At 39.2% G+C, this 22,159-nt stretch overlaps 1 protein-coding gene across 3 annotated transcripts in view; it reads right to left on the bottom strand.

The window, feature by feature from the left end:
• Nucleotides 1–22,159, bottom strand: part of stag1.L (stromal antigen 1 L homeolog) — a 109,982-nt gene that overhangs the window by 37,429 nt on the left and 50,394 nt on the right. For all 3 annotated transcript variants that reach the window (XM_041562318.1, NM_001096108.1, XM_018262099.2), the window contains 7 exon segments: nucleotides 20,812–20,929; nucleotides 19,875–20,004; nucleotides 18,048–18,206; nucleotides 14,878–14,974; nucleotides 14,352–14,428; nucleotides 11,112–11,316; nucleotides 1,373–1,524 (listed from right to left, as the gene is read on the bottom strand). In XM_041562318.1, coding sequence (XP_041418252.1) covers nucleotides 1,373–1,524; nucleotides 11,112–11,316; nucleotides 14,352–14,428; nucleotides 14,878–14,974; nucleotides 18,048–18,206; nucleotides 19,875–20,004; nucleotides 20,812–20,840 — 849 coding nt within the window. In that variant the 5' untranslated portion in view covers nucleotides 20,841–20,929.

Raw genomic sequence — 22,159 nt, 5'->3', positions numbered from 1 at the left:
CTACTGCTTGCATCCTTACCTTAAAGCTGTGGCTGCACATAGCATTGGGAATCGGGCAAATGGAATTTGAAACATACACATACTTGCAATGAACCACTTGGCCTTTTCAGGAATACTTAAAGGGGTTGTTCACTTTTAAATTAACTTTTAGTATGATGTAGAGCAGTGATCCCCAACCAGTAGCTCGTGAGCAACATGTTGCTCCCCAACTCCTTGGATGTTGCTCTCAGTGGCCTCAAAGCAGGTGATTACTTTTGAATTCCCAAGTTTTATTTGCATAAAAACTAAGTATAGCGCCAAGCAGAGTCTCCCGTAGGCTGCCATTCCACAAAGGGGCTACTAATAGTCAATCATAACCCTTATTTGGCACCACCCAGGAACATTTTTCATGCTTGTGTTGCTCCCCAACTCATTTTACATCTGAATGTTGCTCACGGGTGGAAAAAGGTTGGGGACCCCTGATGTAGAGAGTGATATCCTGAGCCAATTTGCATTTGGGTTTCATTTTTTACTATTTGTGGTTTTTGAGTTATTTAGCTTTTTATTCAGCAGCTCTGCAGTTTGCAATTTCAGCAATCGGGTTGCTAGGGCTCAAAATACCCTAGCAACCATGCACTGATTGAAGAGGCTGGAATATGAATAGGGCCTGAATAGAAAAGAGTAATAAAAAAAATGCAATAACAATAACTGTGCACCCTTACAGAGAATTTGTTTTAGATGACCCCCATTTGAAAGCTGGAAAGAGGAAATAATTCAAAAACAATTAAAATGAAAAAATGAAGGCCAATTGAAAAGTTGCATAGAATTAGCCACTCTATAACATACTAAAAGTTAACTATGGGTAGAACTAGACAAGCGGGTCTGCCGGATCCGATGTGCTGCACACAAAACGCAGGCGACAAGTCAGATGCGACGGAAAACAAAGTAAAAAATACAAGTGTCAGATGGTGTTGCAGCGTTCATCCGACGCGACACGACTGTCGGATGCAAACAGTAGTGTTGCGTCCAAAACGCTCGTCTAGTTCTACCCTTAAATGTCAACCTCCCCTATAAGGCAGGGAAGCTAGGACACCAGCTTTGAATCCGTTGCAAAACAAACAAACCAATACATTGCAAAATGTCTTACTCCATAAAACTAATGTTTTCCATCAAAGCAATTATTGGACTCGTAAGCGACCTGTACATGCACGATAATATGACATTGTAATGCTAACATACCTGCATGTAATAAATAAGGGGACTTTTCTACCAAAGCCTGTTAAATGATCTGGCTTCTGAATATCACCAATATACTTGTGGCAGGTAAGCAACTGCAGGGTACACTATATAGACATTTAACTCTACCCAATTCCTCATGCTGGTGCTTTTTTACCTCTTTCCGTTTCTGCAGTAGAAGCTCCAGTCTATCATTGGCTCTCTTGCCAATCATCTTGTTCCTCTCTGCTTCATACTGTCGCTGGGTGTTGTCTTGGTGAATGCTCAGGTTCAGAGCCACATTTACCAGTGCCGTCATTAGCTTCATGGCTACACACATAGAATTATCAGTTAGGAAGGAACTCAAATTTTGTTTTCAAGGAACAGTAACAAAAGTTAAAACAGAAAACACCAAACCAAGTTCTATGCCCTGATTTATTTTCACTTAATTTTCCACCTATAGCTAAATACTATTCATACAATGGGTACAGGTATGGGATTTGTTGTTAAGAAACCAGTTATCCAGAAAGTTTCCGAATTACGGAAAGGCTGTCTCTAATAGACTCCATTATAATCAAATAATCCAAATTTATAAACATTATTTCCTTTTTCGCTTTAATAATAAAACAGCAGCTTGTAATTGATAACAACTAAGATATAATTAATCCTTATTGGAGGCAAAACCAGCCTATTGGGTTTATTAAAGGAGAAGGAAAACTCCAAGACAGTTTATTGCCAACAGATTAGCCACAATAGTACAAGCTAGAACGCTATATTTATTCTGCAGAATGCTTTACCATACCGGAGTATTTTTTACACAAAATGTCTCCTTTAACCTGCATAAATTTTAATAGTATCAGTGTGGAATGTCTATATGAACTGTTTGACAGTAGACAGAAACTAGTGAATAAGCACACAGTCTGCACACATCGCTAACACCATTTAAAACTTTTTAAATGGAAGTTTAAACATCGCCATGTGAATGTAAAAAGAAAAACACTGCAGGCACTGGATTGGGACAATTCAGGTAGGGGTCAATAATTTTGTAGCACATCAGCTGACAAGGGGCACAACAAGGATTAAGCTATATTGTATGACAATGCCGTTACATATAATCATACTGTCTGTTTGCTCATTACTTCTGATTAAGAGCACATTATCCTGTGATGTAAGATTGTCACACTGGAGATGAAGTGCCCTGTTACATTGCAAATCAATTGCAGAGGACCTCGGACCTAACAAAAAATTTATTAGCAAGTGAATATATTACTATACCAACCAATCCAGCTTTCTCCTGCCACGGTTTTTCAGGTATGCCCGACATATTGATTGCATCTTGAAGAACTGCAGCAGTAAAAATGACCTATATCACCTGTCATCATGGCTTCCTATTTATAAAAATGTGATACATGCAGATGCTAGTGGTAATGGAGGCGACACTTTTTTCATATTGGCATTAAAGGGCATGTAAAGTCTAAGATAGAATAAGGCAAGAAATGCTGTATTTTGTATACTAAACATAAACATGAACTGCACCACAAGCTTAATCAAACAAATAATTTATGCTTTCAAAGTTGGCTACAGGGGGTCACCATCTTGTAACTTTGTTAAACATCTTTGCAAGACTCAGACTGTGCACATGCTCAGTGTGGTCTGGGCTGCTTAGGGATCGTCATAAACAAAGCTGCTTGAGTTCTGCATGGCTGGGAAGGCGGGGGCTCCCCCTGCTGTTCATAAGTATGATTGTTTCCCTGCTCAGCAGTTAGGGACCATCTGACAATTCCTATTCACAGCAGTAAATGAAGGGAGAATTTCACTGCATACAGTCAGGTTTCTTATAAAAACGGTATACATTGTTTAATTAAAGTATATTGGAGATAGGTTTCTTTTTCATTAAAGAAAGTAAAAATGGGATTTTATTTTTTTGCCTTTACATGCCCTTTAAGTGAAGCCTAAATTCTGTTCTGATCAGATGGGAGAGATTAGAATATCCAAGGCTGCTGGGGTCTTTACAGCAATTAAGTAGTCTAAAGATTTTAAAGTTCTCAGCGCTTAGTGTTTATGACATGGTCTAAGTAGTGGCATCTATTAATAAATATTAATATTTAGAAGTTTTGGGATCAAATATATCTTAAATGTAATTGCTAAATTGCATAAATACATCTTCAGAGTAAGATGTGATCCCTTTGTGATGTGTCCATTAATTTATAATACCATATTAAGTATTTTGTTTTTTTACCAACCTTCTACAGCCTTCCCCCCTGAAACAAGCCAGATACATATATACAGAAATGTTCAGTATATAGGGTACAACTGAAAATTACCACCCACTTTCACTTCATTCCTCTCATAATAAAGGTGGCCATAGACGCACAGATAATATCGTATGAAATTAATTTTCTTACGATATTCGGTGCGTGTATGGTGGGAGAAGAGCCGACCAATATCGGCAGAAAACATCGGCCATTGTTAGTGTTGAATCGTCACATACAGGTGGAATTCTATTGTTTCTCCCTGTCTGACGATTCAGCTCTACACGTGTGTATTGAAACCAACGATCTTTTTTGGAAAGATCTTTTCCAAGAAAGATCATATCTCCCAACAATTTGGAAATAAAATGAGGGACAAAAAAGTAGAAGTTGAAATGTTTTTGACCACGCCCATTTGTGCCCACACCCCCTAATTACCATGTTCATTTTACAAAATTTGGCAGGTTATGAAAGTTTAAACATATTTCTGTGTTTTTTTCAGTTATTACAGTTTTGCTAATGAAGGTGAATTGCCCTTTAAGCTGTGAGTCTAACTCTTTCCAAGAGACCGGTTATCTTTCATTGTTACAATTACTTATTTGCTTATCTAGAAATTGTTACAAAGTATCTTATCTGCTGCTGTGGCTGTTCTGGGCTCTTTGCCAAAAGCCAATTAAGTTAGAAGCTTTGTTTCTTTTTCTGCCTGTTCAGTGCAGAAAAAAACGTGACTTTCCAGTACAAATGAGGGACTGCAGGTTGAGCTGTCAAAAGAGGGACTGTGCCTCTAAAAATGGGACTGTTCGGAGGTATAAAGAAAGATCGTAATTGTTATGTCTATGGCCACGTCTATACTCTAATGAAACTTTGATGCAGACCAGTACCTTGAAGAAGCTATCCATTGTAACATGCAATGAAACTTGTAAACCAACTAAGAACAATTAAAAACAAAGTACAACATCCATGCATTATTATATTGGAAGGTATTACAATCACAATATGCAAACCCATTAGCAGTAAACAAGTGACACAGCAGAAAATCCAATAATAAATCCAACGGTATTTATTAGGCCCGTATGATAAAATGAATGAAACTTAAGACTGCTGCTTACAGTAACAGATAAAAATACACTCATTAAACTGAAGATTAGCTCACTGCTCTCTAGAAATTTAAATTGCTAAACACTCTGGCTCTAATTATCAACAATTCACATTGTTGCTCACTTTTATAGTATAACAGTTTATAATACACAAAAGCCATGAATATCCTGTAAATTATATCCTTATAAACGGTGAGTTCTGATGTCATCAGTTATAAACGGTGAGTTCTGATGTCATTTCTGTCACATGACTCACTGAAATTTGTGTATTATAATAAATAAAGTACCCCCAGTTGTAAAATATGAGGATATTAGAAGTTACCTCGGAGTTCCATGACCTGTATAAAAGGTCATGAAACTCCTCGGTAACTTATAATATCTTTATATTTTACAAGAGGGGGTACTTTATTCACTATATCTATGCAAGTCATTGCAGTGGCATTCAGCATTCAAAGAGGGTTACACAGTTCGTATCACTCTCCAAGATCTATTAAACATAGGCGCCATAACTCATATTACCCATATCTCTTTCTAGCTTTTTGCTTAGCAATGTCTCCTATCAAAACATACTACAACAGCTACAATGTCATATTTTCCTGGCGAACCTAAATATAAGAAGTGCACACAATGATTATGGTTGTTGCCCCTTTGAGCAAACACTCTGATCTACAGTTTCCATTAGTTTATACTTTATGGCACTAGAGCTGTAAAATATTAACTGTACTGTTCAGCTGACTGTACTATGGAGATCAGTGAGACCCACTGTAAACAGCTGTAATATAAACATGTGCAATGACAATTTTACTAACACCTACACTTGTAAGAAAACAGATTTACATGTCCCAGTAGAATTTTAATCTTGCAGAACAGGCTTTTCTGACAGCTGCCATACAGATCCAATGTTTAGGCTTACACAAACTCCTCTGAAAGGCAACCATCACTACAACAAATAAAGCACCAACTTCCCCAAAAGCAAGTACAGGTATAGGACCTATTATCCAGAATGCTCAGGACCTGGAATTTTCTGGATCTGTAAAGAAGGGCAGTGGGCGATGGGGAGATTTATCGGCAATGATTATTTATGCACGATAACGAGCGACAAATCTCTCGAAAATGTGTCTCCGTTGGAAAGAACAGAAACCGCTGCTATTAAAACCTACATTTCACGAAGCTCTGGAGGCACATTATTTCGGGAGATTTGTCGCCTGCAGTCACACATAAATAATCAGAGGTGAAAAATCTCCCCATCGGCCACCGCCCTTAAATAAATCCAATAGGTTGGTTTTGAATAACGGGTTTCCGTATAATGGATCCCATACCTGTAATTAGATTAACAAAAAGTTAAAATACTAGGCAAAATTTACAAGTGACATTCACTACTGGCATAAAAAATGCTGATGGTGAACACATTAAAGCGGTTGTTCAACTTTGAATTAACTTCTAGAATGATGTAGATAGAGAGTGATATTCTGAGACACTTTGCAATTGGTTTTCATTTTTTATTATTTGTGGTCTTTGAGTTATTCAGCAGCTCTCCAGTTTGCAGTGTCAGCTATCTGGTTGCTAGGGCCCAAATTACCCTAGCAACAATGCATTGCTTTGAATAAGAGACTGCAATATGAATAGAAGAGGCCTGATTAGAAAGATTAGTAATAAAACGTAGCAATAACAATAGATTTGTAGCCTTAGTGAGCATTTGTTTTTTAGATGAGGTCAGTGAACCCTATTTGAAAGCTGGCAAGTGTGTTAAGAAGAAGACAAAATACTTGAAAAAAAAACTTAAAAAATTAAGACCAATTGAAAAGTTGCTTAGAATTTGCCATTCTATAACATACTAAAAGTTAACTTGAAGGTGAACCACCCATTTAATGAATTCTGAACAGTCCGCACTGAATGCATTGTTTTTTTTCTTGCAGCTTTTTAACAGTCAGAAGAGGCTCCACAATGTGATAGAAGCCTTGATCAGCCTCCAAGCTTTTGGGTTTTACAACTTACCTTTTGAGATGTGAACAAAAAATTAGCGAAACGCATTGAAGTCAATGGGCATCAAAATAATTATAACTTGTGCCAATTTTGACACAAGCGACAATTTTTATACATGCGACTCTTTTGTCCAAATGCATTAAAGTCATGGGTGTCCGAACAATTTTTACAATATTTATGCGCGCAACAGTTTTTTTTTTTTCAAATTTCTTTTTTTATTGCTTTTCAAACAAACATACATCCACATCACAAGTGCATCAGATTTTACAACGTCCATTCGTTATCTAGTATGCAAATATGACAAAGAATAGCTAGTTCAACGCATATGTCAGAAATATACCATGGACACAAATTGAATCATAAGCCTTTGCATAGAATGGAAAACGTCAGAATACCTGGATGTCAACTATCCTACAAACAAATAAAAGAACGTAATACCCATCAGCATTGTTGAAGATATTATTCCACCATTACTTCCCTGGCTAACTTGGGGGGGGGGGTAAATCAAGGGGAAAGGGGGTTGTGGGTTCCCTGGGGATTAGTTAAATGACAGTCTAGAGCAGGCAGGTGCTCAGAGATCCAGGGTGACCAGATTTTCTTAAATTTGTTTGGGCAACCTCTCTGCAAATATAATAGTTGGTACGGAGGGACAGCATCATTGACCATCTGTATCCAATGGAGTTTTTGAGGGGGGAGAGCCGATTTCCACCTCATAGCAATGAGTCGTTTTGCCTGTATAAACAGGAAATTAAGGAGAGTCTGCTCTGCAGTGGCAGGGGTAGTGTCCTCAACTTGGTTTAACAGAACCGTTTCAGGGTTGAAAGGGACAATAAGCGCTAGGACAAGACCTATTTCCTCTATCACTTTTCCCCAAAATCTCCTTATTTTTGGGCAAAGCCACACCATATGTATGAAATTCGCTGGGGAGTGAGAGCATTTAGGACAAACGTCTGGTACATTAGGGTGTATGACATGGAGCCTATGGGGCGTCAAATAGGACCTATGAAGGAACCGAAACTGAATCATTTTATCTTTAGAGCTAACAAGTTTTGAACTATGCGATTCCAGAATAGTTTTCCACATATCAGTGGTGAGCTGCGGAACATCCTGTAGCCATTTGTGGTATAAGTTACTTAGTATAGGGTCCTTAGGGGTATTCAAAAGAGCATAAAATTGGGAGACTGGCTTGGCAAGATCTGGAGTAAATGCCAGGACCTCCAGTTTTTGGGGTGAAGTGTCTGGGCGGACTGGTCCGAACTGTGTAGTAATGGCCTGGCGCAGTTGCAAAAAACGGAAAAAACATCTTATTAGGCATACTGAAAGTAAGTTTCAACTCGTCAAAAGTAAGCAATTCGCCCTGTGCCATGACTTGCCCTAGGTATTTTATGTTATACCGGGCCCAGATTGTAGGGTCCGGTATAGTCCGTAATTGTGGGAGTTGGGGGTTAAACCAAAGAGGCTGGTTAGGTGAGAATTGATTTTCATGCTTCGGACAAAGTTGTAAGGCAATTTTCCAAGTTCTGACTGTGGCTGTCATTAGTGGAGTGGGAGACTCGTAGTCTTTGGTGCCCCGGTACAACATATTTTTAAGAGCTTCATAAGAGCCAGCTATTTGGGCTTCTAGATTAGTAGTGGCGTTTTGAGTGGAGGGGACTATCCACCACCAGGCAGTAACCAGTTTGGTGGCAAGGTAGTAGAAATATAGGTTGGGTGCTGCCAGTCCTCCCGAGGCCACTGGGAGTTGCAAAGAGTGCATTGCGATTCTAGGAGTCGCTGCTGCCCAGTACAAGGAAGTAGTTAAGGAGGTCAATTTGCGAAAGAAGCTCTTAGGAATTACTACAGGGGCCTGCCGAAAAAGGTATGTGAACTTTGGGAGCATGACCATTTTAAATAGATTCACCCTACCTAATAGAGTTAAGGGGAGAGCGTTCCAAACTTTGGATTTGTTTTCCAGTGTTAGCAGTAGGGGGGTTAAGTTCAACTCAATAAATTTATCCAATTGGCGATGTATGTGCACCCCCAAATATTTAAATGTATCAACCCATTGTAGTCTCACTTGCACTCTCTGGTGATCAACTCGGAAGGAGTCTATGGGAAAGATAACTGATTTTGCCCAGTTTATTTTCAATCCGGAGTATGCGGTATGCCGGTCTATCACCGTTAGGGCAGACGTAAGGGCTTCATAAGGGTTCTCTAGAAATAGGATGGTGTCATCCGCATACATCGCCACTGTTTCAGTGATAGGGCCCAGTCTCAGCCCCTTGACACCCACCGTAGTTTTTAGTAACCAAGCCAAGGGCTCCATTGCCAGTGCAAAGAGTAGTGGGGAGAGGGGGCAACCCTGCCTTGTACCCCTACCGAGCGAAACCGATGCAGATACGTTGTGATTGGTTTTTATACGGGCTTTAGGAGCATGATATAAGGCATCAACCCACTTTCTGAAATTGGGGCGCGCAACAGTTTTGACGCGCAATAATGTCACTGTGAATTTTCTGTGGCGACCCCCTGTGACAAGTTTGAAGTCCTGTATCATTGCTGCTATTGACAAGCTGAAACTTTAGGCTGGTGCAATAAGTTCAGTATATAAAACATGGCATTTTTAGCCCTATTCATTTTTAGGGTTTAGTTCTCCTTTAAGTAGATGTGCTTCAAGAAAGTTATGTGATTGCCATCATTAAGCAATGGTCATGCACAGGCAACTGCCTTTTATGTATCCAAATAACTAGTGGTATATTACAGAGCAGCTGTTTCATCCAAGCAAAATTTAGGTTGAGCAAAATCTTATCCTATAGGATAAATTAACTTCTGTCCTACTGGCATGGAGGTCCAGCCAAAAGACAGAGGGACATGATGCTGGTGCAACCCCCCCCTCTCAATCTTAGAGTTAAAGGGGTAGTTCACCGTTTCCTTAACTTTTAATATGTTATAAAATGTCTGTCTAAGCAACTTTTCAATTGGTCTTCATTATTATAGTTGTAGTATTTATTTGCCTTCTTCTTCTGACTTTTTCCAGCCTTCAAATGGGGGTCATTGACCCCTTCTAAAAAACAAATGCTACAAATTTAATATTATCACTACTTTTTATTGCTCATCTTTCTATTCAATCCCTCCCCTATCCATATCCAAGTCTCTTTTCAAATCAATGCACAGTTGCTAGGGTAATTTGGACCCTAGAAACCAGATTGCTGAAATGGATAAATAAAAAGCACAATAACTCAAAAACCACAAATATTAAAAATTCAAAACCAATTACATATTGTCTCAGAATATCACTCTCTACATTATACTAAAAGTTAACTCAAAGGTGAACAACCCCTTTAATGGTATTTTTTTTAAAGATTTTTAGATTTATTATGCCACCAAATTAAGGCTTCTGCATGCCTACAAACCACAAAAATTCTAAACAAAGAGAACAATATGTGGTAGAAAACAACACAGGTTCTTTAAGTTTAGTTACACTTTCATGTAAATTCTAGTTTTCTGACATAAGCAGGAATGAATTCAAAAAACCTTTAGATATATATTTTAATATAAAACAGATCATACTCCAAAGCATCTCAGATACTTTTTTTTTTATGGGTTTTAAAGTTTATTTACACTTTCATGTAAATTCTAGTCTCTGACAAGCAGGGAAAAAAAGTCTTTACGAAAAGAAAAGTAGTTATATATATATATATATATATATATATATATATATATATATATATATATATATATATATATATATATATATATACAGACCCCTACAGTGTCGGACTGGCCCAACAGGATACCAGGAAAACTCCCGGTGGGCCCAGGTGTCAGTGGGCCTCTTGCTTCTAACCATTTGGCCTATTTCATGGTCATTCCCTATTTCTTTATGGAAAATAAAAAGTTTAATAACAGAAGAATATAGTAAGAACAGGGCCGGCCTTAGGCCAATTGGACCAATTGGGCCCAATTGGGCCCCGCACCTCTGGGGGGCCCCGCACCACAGGGCAGCACAGATAATATTTCCCTCAGCACATGATGCTGCCTGGCCTGCCCCCAACTTTGAGAGTCCAGCCCATCCCCAAATCCATAGGTCTAGCCTGCCCCCAACTCTCATAGGCCCAGCTTTCCTCCAACCTTGATAGGCCCTGCCTGCCCCCAATCCAACCAAGCCTGCTCCCAAGCTGAATCGGCCCAGCCCCAAACTAATTGGCCCAGACCACTCTCCTATTTCCTCCCTCTCTCTCTTACCCTGTGTGCCCCTATTATGTTACCTTGTCTGCCCCTTTCCTTTCTATTTTGTGCCTGTATGCCCTTATTTTCCTAAATACTTGGTGTGTCAGTAGCCAGCAACACTTTGTCTAGGGGCCCCGCCAACATGGTCCCAATTGGGCCCCACATGTGATAGGACCAGCCCTGAGTAAGAAGATATAAAAGGGAAATAAATAGGTCTGGTGTGGAGAGAAGGAATAATAGCTTGGAAAGTGGGCCCACAGTCTAAAGTTTTCTGGTGGGCCCCTGGCATCCCAGTCCGACACTGAACCCATAGAACAACACAATAGTGCAGGATGGATTTATTTTGTATTGAGGAATAACAATTTTCACAGCGGAGTCTTACCGGCCAGTGTGCTTGTATGTCTGAAGGCTCGGACCTGCGAGTCTGACAGACCTGTAAGCAGTGAAATGACTGTGTCCATCATGTACTCATCGTAGATGATGCTGTATTGGCATTGTCGGATCAGAACACTGATGAACTCGCAGAAGTTGCAGCGAAACTTCTTCCAGTGAGGACCTGGCATAGTGAGGGGATAATCGCCACTGTCCTGCAGTAAAGATAAAAGAAAATTTTCAGAGTTCATCATTCTATTTGCAACTTTACCAATCTGTCCCTTTACAAACTGGATAGTCCTGACAGTTTCTGTCTGTATCCGTGCCTCCTGTAACCTCCCTTCTGTCTGCACCTGTTCTATCCGACAACCCCATCCATCCAACATGTCCAAGTGTTGTTTTATGCATGCACTGGGGTGATTCAACTTAAAGGGGTGGTTCACCTTTGAGGTAACTTTTAGTATGTTACAGAATGTCAAATTCCTTGCAACTTTGCAATTGGTCGTCATTATTTTATTATTCCTTTTTTTCTGGCACTTTTTAGCTTTGAAATGGGGGGTCACTGACCCCATCTAAAATCCAAATGCTCTGTAAGGCTACAATTGTATTTTTATTGCTAATTTTTTATTACTGATCTTTCTATTCAGGACTCTCCTATTCATATTCCAGTCTCTTATTAAAATCAGTGCATGGTTGTTAGGGTAATTATTAGGGATGCACCGAATCCAGGATTCGGTTCGGGATTCGGCCTTTTTCAGCAGGATTCGGCCGAATCCTTCTGACTGGCCGAACCGAATCCGAATCCTAATTTGCATATGCAAATTAGGGGCGGGAGGGAAATTGCGTGACTTTTTGTCAGAAAACAAGGAAGTAAAAAATGTTTTCCCCTTCCCACCCCTAATTTGCATATGAAAATTAGGGTTCGGATTCGGTTCGGTATTCGGCCGAATCTTTCGTGAAGGATTCGGGGGTTCGGCCGAATCCAAAAAAGTGGATTCGGTGCATCCCTAGTAATTATGGCCCGAGCAACCAGATTGCTGAAATTGCAAACGGGAGAGCTGCTGAATAAAAAGCTAAATAACTCAAAAACCACAAACAGTAAAAAAATGGAAACCAATTGCAAATGGTCTCAGAATATCACTCTCTATCTAACTAACAGTTAATTTAAAGGTAAACAACCCCTTTAAATCACTTACTGAGTTGGACTAAAGGTGGCCATAGACGTGTAGGTTTACCTGCAATACCAGACGAACAAACGGACGTGCGAATCTCGCAATCTGCCACTAACCTTCAGCTATATCAATAAAGTAGTAAAAGAACAGATCAGATGATGTTCTGCACTGACAGCAATCGTACAAAAGTTAATGCCCGACAAAAGCTGGTGACAGTCTCCCACTGAAAATCGTCAGATCGGCAATACATGCAGAAATATTATCGGCAGCAGGGAGAAATTTTCTAACCTGTCCGATCAACTGATCAGGACAGTCCACACACGGTCTGAAAATCACACGAATCGAGGTTTCGTACGATTATATCTGTACGTCTATGGCCAGCTTAATGGTAAGAGGTCATGGACTAGGTAGCATTAGTAATATGTTTGTACCAGCATGCCTAAATTAGCTTGTGTTTAAACTAGGGACAGTATGCACCAAACCAACGATTTAATTCAGGATTTGGCTTTTTTCAGGAGGATCTGGACGAATCCAAGTGCATAGCGGAACCAAATCAGAATCCTTGAAATCACGTGTTTTTTTTTCGTTTTTTTTTTTTCTTTCATGCAAATTAGTGGACTTGGTTCATCACTAATTTAAACATTACCCTAGAAAAAATGTTTCTTTTCAACAACTACTATAAGGGCCAGGGCACACGGTGCTATTTCGGGAGATTGTCGCCCAGCGACAAATCGCTTCTTCGGGGGACTAATTTCCCAGAACTGCCTTCCCATCGGCTAGAATGTAAATCGCATGGCAGGATGGCAATCAGATCGCTTCAGCTTTCTGAAGGTGCCCGAAGTTCCTCGTGAGGCAACTTTGTAAAACAAAGCCATCCCGTCAGCAATTTAGATTCTAGCCGGCGGGAAGGACGTTCAGGGAGATCAGTCGCCCAAAGAAGTGATTTGCAGCTGGGCGACTAATCTCCCGAAACAGTAGCGTGTGCCCTTACCCTAAGAGGCACATTTATCAAAGGTCAATTCCGAATTCATGTGAGTTTTTAAAAACTCCCCTAAACTCCCATTAATTTGATCAATCAAAATGTATTAATGAAATTGAATTTTTAAACTTTGGGTGAATTGAATCGACCTGAAAACTCGAATCAAATTCGATACGAGTTTAAAACTTTAATGTCATGAAGTCTGCAAACAACTCCAAATTGATCCCTGCACCTCTCCCATTAGCTACAGCAATGTGGCAGGTTTTAGGTGGCGAATAAGCGAATTAGATTTCTTAAAGGGCCAGAAAATTATAAATCTCAAAAATCTAATCGAATTTGAATAACTCCCTAGTCGAATTTGACAGTTTTGACCATAAAAAAAAAAAATAGAAAATTTGAATTTTCAATTCAACCCTTGATAAATCTGCCCCTAAAAGTTTTATTTCCCTCCACTTTCTTAACAGAAATTAAAAATGTTATACTTTTGTTGATATATTTCTTAACAGTGACGACTGCACCCAAGAGCATGAGAAAAACAAACACTGCCTTAGTAACAAGACTACCACTGGAAAGCACTGCTGAACAGCAAGGACATAGTGATCCGTAAGTGAACGAGCACAATATTATAACACACTGGTAAGTATATGCTGCTGCCATAAAGTTTTATGAATATTAGGGATGCACCGAATCCAGGATTCGGTTTGGTATTCGGCCTTTTTCAGCAGGATTCGGCCAAATCCTTCTGCCCGGCCGAACCCTAATTTGCATATTAGCAAATTAGGGGTGGGAGGGAAATCGCATAACTTTTTGTCACAAAATAAGGAAGTAAAAAATGTTTTCCCCTTCCCACCCCTAATTTGCATATGCAAATTTGGATTTGGTTCGGTATTCGGCCGAACCTTTCGAGAAGAATTTAAAATAGTGGTGCATCCCTAATGAATATATATATGACTGAAAGTCTACTGTGAAACTTTATGCTATCCATAATATATAGCACACAAAAATAAGGGGCGGAAAAAAAACAGACAAGTGAGGCATGAAATCCCCACCATATACAGCTTCTCTAACATGATGCACTATAATCGTACATGATTCATACCTCATCAAACTCTTCTGTCATTTTCCGGATTATTTCTGCATTCTGCATATTTCTGAACATTTCAATTCTTACAGTACCTACACACAAAGATAAAGTAAAGGAAAATGGTTTATTGTAGTATTTATGTTTGATGCAAGAGGAATGAAATACACATAAAGATGGATTTGAAATTCTATTGGCAACAGAATTGATAGCTAAAGCGATTATTAGATCAAGCAGCGGACATCAAAACCAGCAATATTTTTAATTGGCAATTTTATCTTTTTGTTATTGTGACTTTTTAGTGCTAAACTACGGAGGCCTTATACACACAAGTGATAGGGTACTGCACACACTAACCCTTTGGTACCTGAAAGTCAGCAATATAGCGGTTACATTTATTTATTAAATTGGCTTAAAGATACTTGCACAAAATTTACCTAAGGCTGGATTTTAAAAATTAAAATCCAGATAAGGACAGTTCATTGAAAAAGGCGTTATATAGTCAAACTATGAATGGCATGTAATGAAGTAAACAACATTGTACCTTTGCATCCAGAGCACTGAATAAAGAAGTTTATCAAGTCCAGAAGAGCAATGTCTCTGTCTTGTTTATATGATTCAATCCAGTCATCAACTACAGCCTTAAAAAAAGAAAAACAAGTTAATATTCTTATTCTGATGCAAACCTTGCTTACTATATATTTGTAGAAATTGTTTTAATTTTCACACCAAGGGGGTTATTTACTAAACTCCAAATGCAAATATCCCGAAAAATTCACATTTTTTTTTAATAAAATCGGAGGAAAAACACATGGATTTTTCAGAATTTATTAAACCCCGAGGATGGAAAAGCCTGAAACTGAAAATCTGGCATCTCAAACCTGTCGAGGTTGCATATAATAGAGTCCTGCGGGTCCATTTTTTGGAACCCGTACTCGACCCGTACCCGCAACTTGTAATCCACAACCCGGACCTGCATTCTTACCCGCTTGGACCCGCTACCTGACATGACCCGCAAGTATCTTATCTGCAACCCAGACTCGCTGACCATCAAGAATCAGGAAGTGCTGTCATTGTTAACCAGAAGTGACATCATCATAAGTATGCTTGATCAGAAAAAAAAGGAGTATAAATCGCTATTGAAAAGAGGCGCGGCCTGACCCACAACCTGCAGAACCACGTCTATACCCACACCCAGAACTTCCACCCGCAGGGTACTGCAGGTTTTTGCGGGTAACCCGCGGGTACCTGACCCGCTGTAGGACTCTATCACATAAGTCAATGGGAGAAGTCCCAATGATTTTTTTTGATGTGTGCTGGGCTTTGTGCAATACCGCAAAGTTTTCAGAGTTTTCGGGTGAAAATTCTGAAAAAAAATTGCACGTCGTATGAAAAAAATCGGGAAAGAAGCAGTGGATAGCAGATATGCCTTGTGTGCCAAATGGTCCCTATTAAATTGCATTGCTAAGAGTCACAGAACCTTCAGCTGGGCATACCTCAGAAAATATTTATTTATTTCCCCTGTCCGCCACTTTTTTTTATAGGAACAATATTAATGAACACTTGCATTTAAAGGAGAAGGAAAGGTTAACAGTAAGTAAGTAAGCTTTATCAGAAAGGTCTACACACACATATATATATATATATATATATATACACACACACTTTAACGCAATGCTACCCTGAGTCCTCTGTCAAAGGAAACAAATCATTTCTTTTCATTTATTGTGTATATATATATATATTTATTGGTCTTCTGTATCAGACTTCCTGTTTTCAGCTTAAACCTCCAGGGCTTGGGCATGCTCAGTTTGCTCCTCTCTCCCTGCCTCCTGTAATCTGTGCTCAGAGCTATGAGTGAGCAGAGACTCCGGCAGGAAGTGATATCACAGCAAGCTAATATGGCTCCTAAACAACCAGATAGAGCTTCCAGAGCTGTTTACTCAGGTATGCAAAACATTCTAAAGAAGCTCAGTAATTCAGGTTCAGGCTCTAAACTGTTACAATTTTGCAACATTTAGTTGATATATTTCTCAGCAGCATCTCTGGAGTATTAGCAACTGTTGTATCAATTCTAACAGGTGCCTGTTATGAAACTCAGGGATTCTATTCAGCAGGAACAAAGATAAGAAATGTATCAACTAAATGTAACAATTTAGAACAGTTTACAGGTTCGGCAACACCCTCCCAGAGCTGCTTTAGAAGGTGAAATAAGCCACTTTACACTTCAACATTAGAAAAACGGTAACATAGGAAAATAGAGAGTAATTGGAAAAAGTTGTTATTTCTGGTGAACAACCAGTTGTTTGAAGGTGAACCACCCCTTTATTGAATGGTACAGTGTCTTATTTGCCTAAATATATCTATAACTGAAGACATACAGGTACAGCTATTTTCTAAATCTTCAACATAGGATTATGACCACCTAAAAAAAAACAAAAACCCTTGTGACAGTCACCAGATATATATAGGTAAATCACCTTAGGGTAGAGGTGACCATATATGGGCAGATTGAAACTGCCCCTTCAGACCCAGCTGGCAGCTTATCTGTGTATGGGGCCCAACAAACTGATAGTTGACCCCAAATCAGCCAAATATCAGTTGAGTGTGTTTGGGGAAAGACTGTATCCACACACTGATACAATCTTATACTGACATGCCTTGCCCTCTGTTATTATCCAATTGTTGGCCTGGGGGCCAAGTGGTTGGGTCTCTATGATTTGGTCCAGAAAGTAGGTGGCTAAATAAGGCAAAGATGCACTCGTTTGGATGACTGTGTATGGTCACCTTTACAATAACCACAGGGGCAGATTTATCATAATGGGAGATTTATACCACAGAAAAACTCATCCACTTTATATTCGTTCCTATGGGAATTTTGACAGTGCAATTAATAATATGGCGAATAGTGATGGGCGAATTTCTCCCGTTCACCCAAAAACTTGCAAATTTCCCAAAAAATTCCTGAAACGGCAAAAAATTTGCGAAAAAAAGTGAAAAGTTTACGGGAAAACGGTGCAATTCAAACGTTTTCACATAAAAAAATAGAGCAATTCAAATGTTTTCACAAAAAAAAAGAAAGCAATTCGAACATTTTCACGAAGAAATAGTGAAAAACGGAAATTGACGCCTGACAATTTTCGCTGGAGATTTGTGAATTTATTCGCTGGCGGCGAAACGCGGAAATTTGCTTCAAATTCATGCCAGGCGAATTTATTCGCCCATCACTAATGGCGAACTCTAAACGGTGCAATTCAAACGTTTTCACATAAAAAAATAGAGCAATTCAAATGTTTTCACAAAAAAAAGAAAGCAATTCGAACATTTTCACGAAGAAATAGTGAAAAACGGAAATTGACGCCTGAGAATTTTCGCTGGAGATTTGCGAATTTATTCGCTGGCGGCGAAACGCGGAAATTTGCTTCAAATTCATGCCAGGCGAATTTATTCGCCCATCACTAATGGCGAACTCTAACTTTCACACTGATAAAAACACTCCTTAAAAAAAACCCCATAGGAAATAAAGTGAATGAATCTCACATTTTGATAAATCTGCCCCTAAGACAAATAATGATGAGAGAGGTACAATTGGTTAATGCACAGCTTCTCTGTAGGAGATGTGGTCACAATACAAAAAGCAATAAGGATACACTGACAAAACATATTTTTATAGACAATTTAATTTTTAATTTACTTTTTATTTAAACTGGTTACCTGCATAGCACTTTTGCCCATTTTCACTACTTCAAATAAGGTGACAGGGTCGCCTTCTCCGTTTTGCTGAGGGTTCCCATTTGCTCTTCCACGGCCTCTTGATCCGGGTTCGGCACGGCTGCGATCGGCAGGTGTTTTTCTGGGTTTCTTGACTGCAGACTGCATTACACATCAAAACAAACCACATAATGCTCCAGTTTTTCCATATAATCTGATCCCATTTACTTTCCCTGATAAGATCAATGCTGCCTCTACCTCAGGGATCTAAGCTATATGAATCTGAACTCAGAGCCCTGAGAGAATCAGCACATTTTGGCAGAAGATGCAAACTTTTTTTAAGATTGTTTATTCTGTTTGGCCTTTAGGATTACGGCACACAGGCAGATTCGGGGAGATTAGTGGCCCGGCGACAAATCTCGTCTTCGGGTGACAAATCTCCTCTTCTTCGGGGCGATTAATCTCCCCAAACTGCCTCCCCTGCCTTCCCGCCGGCTAAAATGTAAATCCCCAGCAGGATGGCACTCAGAGCAATTTGTTTTCCGAAGTCGCCCAAAGTTTCCTTGTGAGGCAACTTTGGAAAACGAATCACTCCAAGTGCCATCCCACCCGCTATTTGGATTTTAGCAGGCGGGAAGGCAGTTCGGGGAGATTAGTCGCCTCGAAGAAGAGGAGAGTTGTCGTTAGGAGACTAATCTCCCCGAATATGACTGTGTGCCATGACCCTTAATGTTGTTGCATTTAAACAAAAAAATGTTCCCAGTTTAAGCAAATATGGCTTTCTGCACTGTGTGTTTACAACAAATTGCAGTTCTTTATCCTATGTATAGTACACTATAAATATTCTATTTTTCTATTTAACTCCTGCAACTCTTAAAAACAGAGTGTAACAAGTCAGAGACGAACAAGGGATACATAATGGAGGTTTTCACATATGTTAATAAAAATGCTTTTCATGATGTATCTTCTTCAGATTATTGAACTCACATTAGAGAAGATATGGCAATTGAAGGTGGGGTTGTATTGGATTTTTTTGGCATTTGAAACATGTTGTGGGGGGAGGGTAAAGGGAAGGAGGGGAGCATCTGTCCCTCCATAGACTGGCACAGCAGCAAAGATGGAATGGACCTGTGCAAAAGAAGTTTCTTAAAAATCAACATGAACTACTCCCTTGGTCACATCTAAGTCATCCCCATAGAATATCATAAAACTCTGCTAGGTGCTGTAATGACCTAATAGACTTATGCTACAAACTGCAAATAAGTTTCAATTAGAAAAAGGAAAGGGTCCCATTATACACAGAGATATTCATGCAGAATTGGAAGGAATGCCTATGCTGGCAGTTTGAGATCTTCTCTTTGCACAGGCCACACATCTAATGATGTTTAAGACTATGCCATTTGTGACAAGTTCTCAGGGAACATGACAGCAATGGAGGTTATAAGATTTCGATTGATGAAAGGTAGAGGCAAAATGGAAAGAGGTATCGATAGAAGTACCGTAGAACCCCCATTTTACGTTTTTCAGGGGACCAGAAAAAAATGGTGTAAAACCCAGGAAAATGTAAAATCAGGGAAATATATTATGCATAATATATAGATGGGACCACAAAACAGTGTAAAATGAAGGAAAACTTAAAATCAGGGGATGTAAAATTGAAATTCCACTGTATTTTATCCATTCGCCTCTTAGTACATTATAAGTTAACTAATGGCACAAAAGACAACGGAGCACAGTCAATGAACGTCTTTCATAAGACAAGAAAGACAGCCGATAAATTCAAGTCAACGAACCCATTACTGAATACCCCATCACCCTCTTGTTGCATACCGGTGGCCTTCCTGGACGGCCTCTTTTCCTCTTTCCTTTCACCTCTATATCTTCAACAAGCTCAGTACTCATATCAGTGCTAACCGCAGTCATGTCTGTGTGCACGAGAGCAGTCTCATTTGTAGAGTCCCTGCAAACAGATAAAAATATTCACGTCAGAAACTGACAAATTTGATTGGAAATTTTAAAATTATTAAAATTATTTTGTAAAGTATAAAATGTAAGGAAGCTAAAAAGAACTAGTGCCCCTGTAAAGAGGGGTGGTGGGTGGGTGGGTGTGTGTGTGTGTATAATTTAAACAAACAAGCTGAAATGCCACTCCTCACCTTTCTTATTGGGTGCACGTGGGCAAGGCTTATTAATTTACATACTAAACAAGTTAGCCCCAACATTTGAGAGTAGAAAGACCACACCTGCTTTTCTTTTTATTTAGCATGATCTCTTCCAAAGACACCATTAGGCGGGGGTTGGGAGAGCGAGCAAAGATAATACTTTTTTTCACTTAGACAGGACTGACGCTTGGACACTGCCTCGACAGGGCACGTCAGCTTATGCATGCTTTGTAAAAACTTTGTAACTAAACGTGTCTTTTTCTTAAGAAAGTTATAGTTCAGTTGTGCAAGAACGTTTCGGTCCCACACAAGGACCTTTCTCAAGGTTCCCTTACCCTCCGAGGTAACTTCTAATACCCTCATATTTTGCAACAGGGGGTACTTTATTTATTATAATACACAAGATTCAGTGAGTCATGTGACAGAAATGACATCACTAGTCACCATTTATAACTGATGACATCAGAACTCACTGTTTATAAGGATATAATTTACAAGATATTCATGGCTTTTGTGTATTATATACATTATATTCCCATCTGTACAATAAACAGATGGGAAACAAAAAGCAAACGAAAAAATGACTTGCAATCTGCATTACTTACTGAAGGACTGACAACTCTGAGGTGATCATTTTTGCTGTTCCACAAAGGAGGTTTGTTCTGAAATGGCTGGTTTTAAAATGTATGTTCAATGTTCAGTTGTGGCGTCTCACTGATGAATCTGGAACCATAAAAACAATGTCATTTTAGCATGGTAAATGCTACACAAAGTGTGTATGACGTAAATTATTAAGTTATGTAGAAAGTTACTTTTGTGCTTTTTTATATTTACCTTTCAAACTACAAAATTTTACATATTTGGAACTTGAGGAGAAACTTCTAAAAAATACATAGGGGTATATTTATCAAAGAATGAAGTTCGAGATCTCCACAGTGCTCTAGAGTGAAATTCCGCCACTCTCCATTCATTTCTATGGCATTTTGAAAGGCTTATTTATCAAAGGATGAACTTTCACCCATTGATAAATACTCTTTTTAAAATGCCATAGAAATGAATAGAGTGTGGCGGAATTTCACTCTAGAGGACTAACTTCACACTTTGATAAATATACTCCACAGTATTTACGTAGGTGGCTGTGTACTTCTTTAATGGGAAATAAATCAAGCTTAGTGGGTTTTGATGCAGGGGACAAAGAAAACAAATGAGGCCATTCATATTTAGGGTTCTCTAAATGTCAGACTATTCAGAAGACCAGTGGCACTCTCATTTATGTTTATTTTAGTTCCCAAACTATGAGACCAACCAACAGCTCAGATGGGCCCAGAAAAGCAGAATGGTGATACAGCAATATTTCCATACATCATGCTGTTATGAGTAAGGGGGGGGACCTGTCAAATGAGGGCTTGATCTATGAAAAATGTGATCGTCTGCACCCAAAAACATGTGGGAACAAATGCTCACAACATAGGGAACCCTCTTAGGCTACTAATGAAACATGATTGGTACAAATTAGGTGATGCACTGAATCCACTATTTGTGATTCAGCCGAATCCCCGACTCAATCGTGAAAGATTCAGCCAAATGCTGAACTGAATCCAAACCCTCATTTGCATATGTAAATTGTAGGTATGCACCGAATCCACTATTTTGGATTCAGTCGAACCCTCAAATCCTTCGCAAAAGATTCGGCCGAATACCGAACCAAATGCTAATTTACATAAGCAAATTAGGGGTGGGAAGGAGAAAACTTTTTACCTTGTTTTGTGACAAAAAGTCACGCCATTTCCTGCCCCTGATTTGCATATGCAAATTAAAATTTGGTTCGGCCAGGCAATCGGATTAGGCCGAATCCTAATCCTGCTCAAATAATGCAGAATCCTGTCTGAATCCCGAACCGAATCATGGATTCGGTTCATCCCTACCTAAATTAGGGGCCCGAAAGGAAAAAGT

The sequence above is a fragment of the Xenopus laevis genome, chromosome 5L (genome assembly GCF_017654675.1).
Source record: "Xenopus laevis strain J_2021 chromosome 5L, Xenopus_laevis_v10.1, whole genome shotgun sequence".
NCBI lineage: Eukaryota > Metazoa > Chordata > Amphibia > Anura > Pipidae > Xenopus > Xenopus laevis.
The sequence above is the reverse complement of the archived record's forward strand: the minus strand, read 5'-3'. Positions and strand labels throughout refer to the sequence as shown.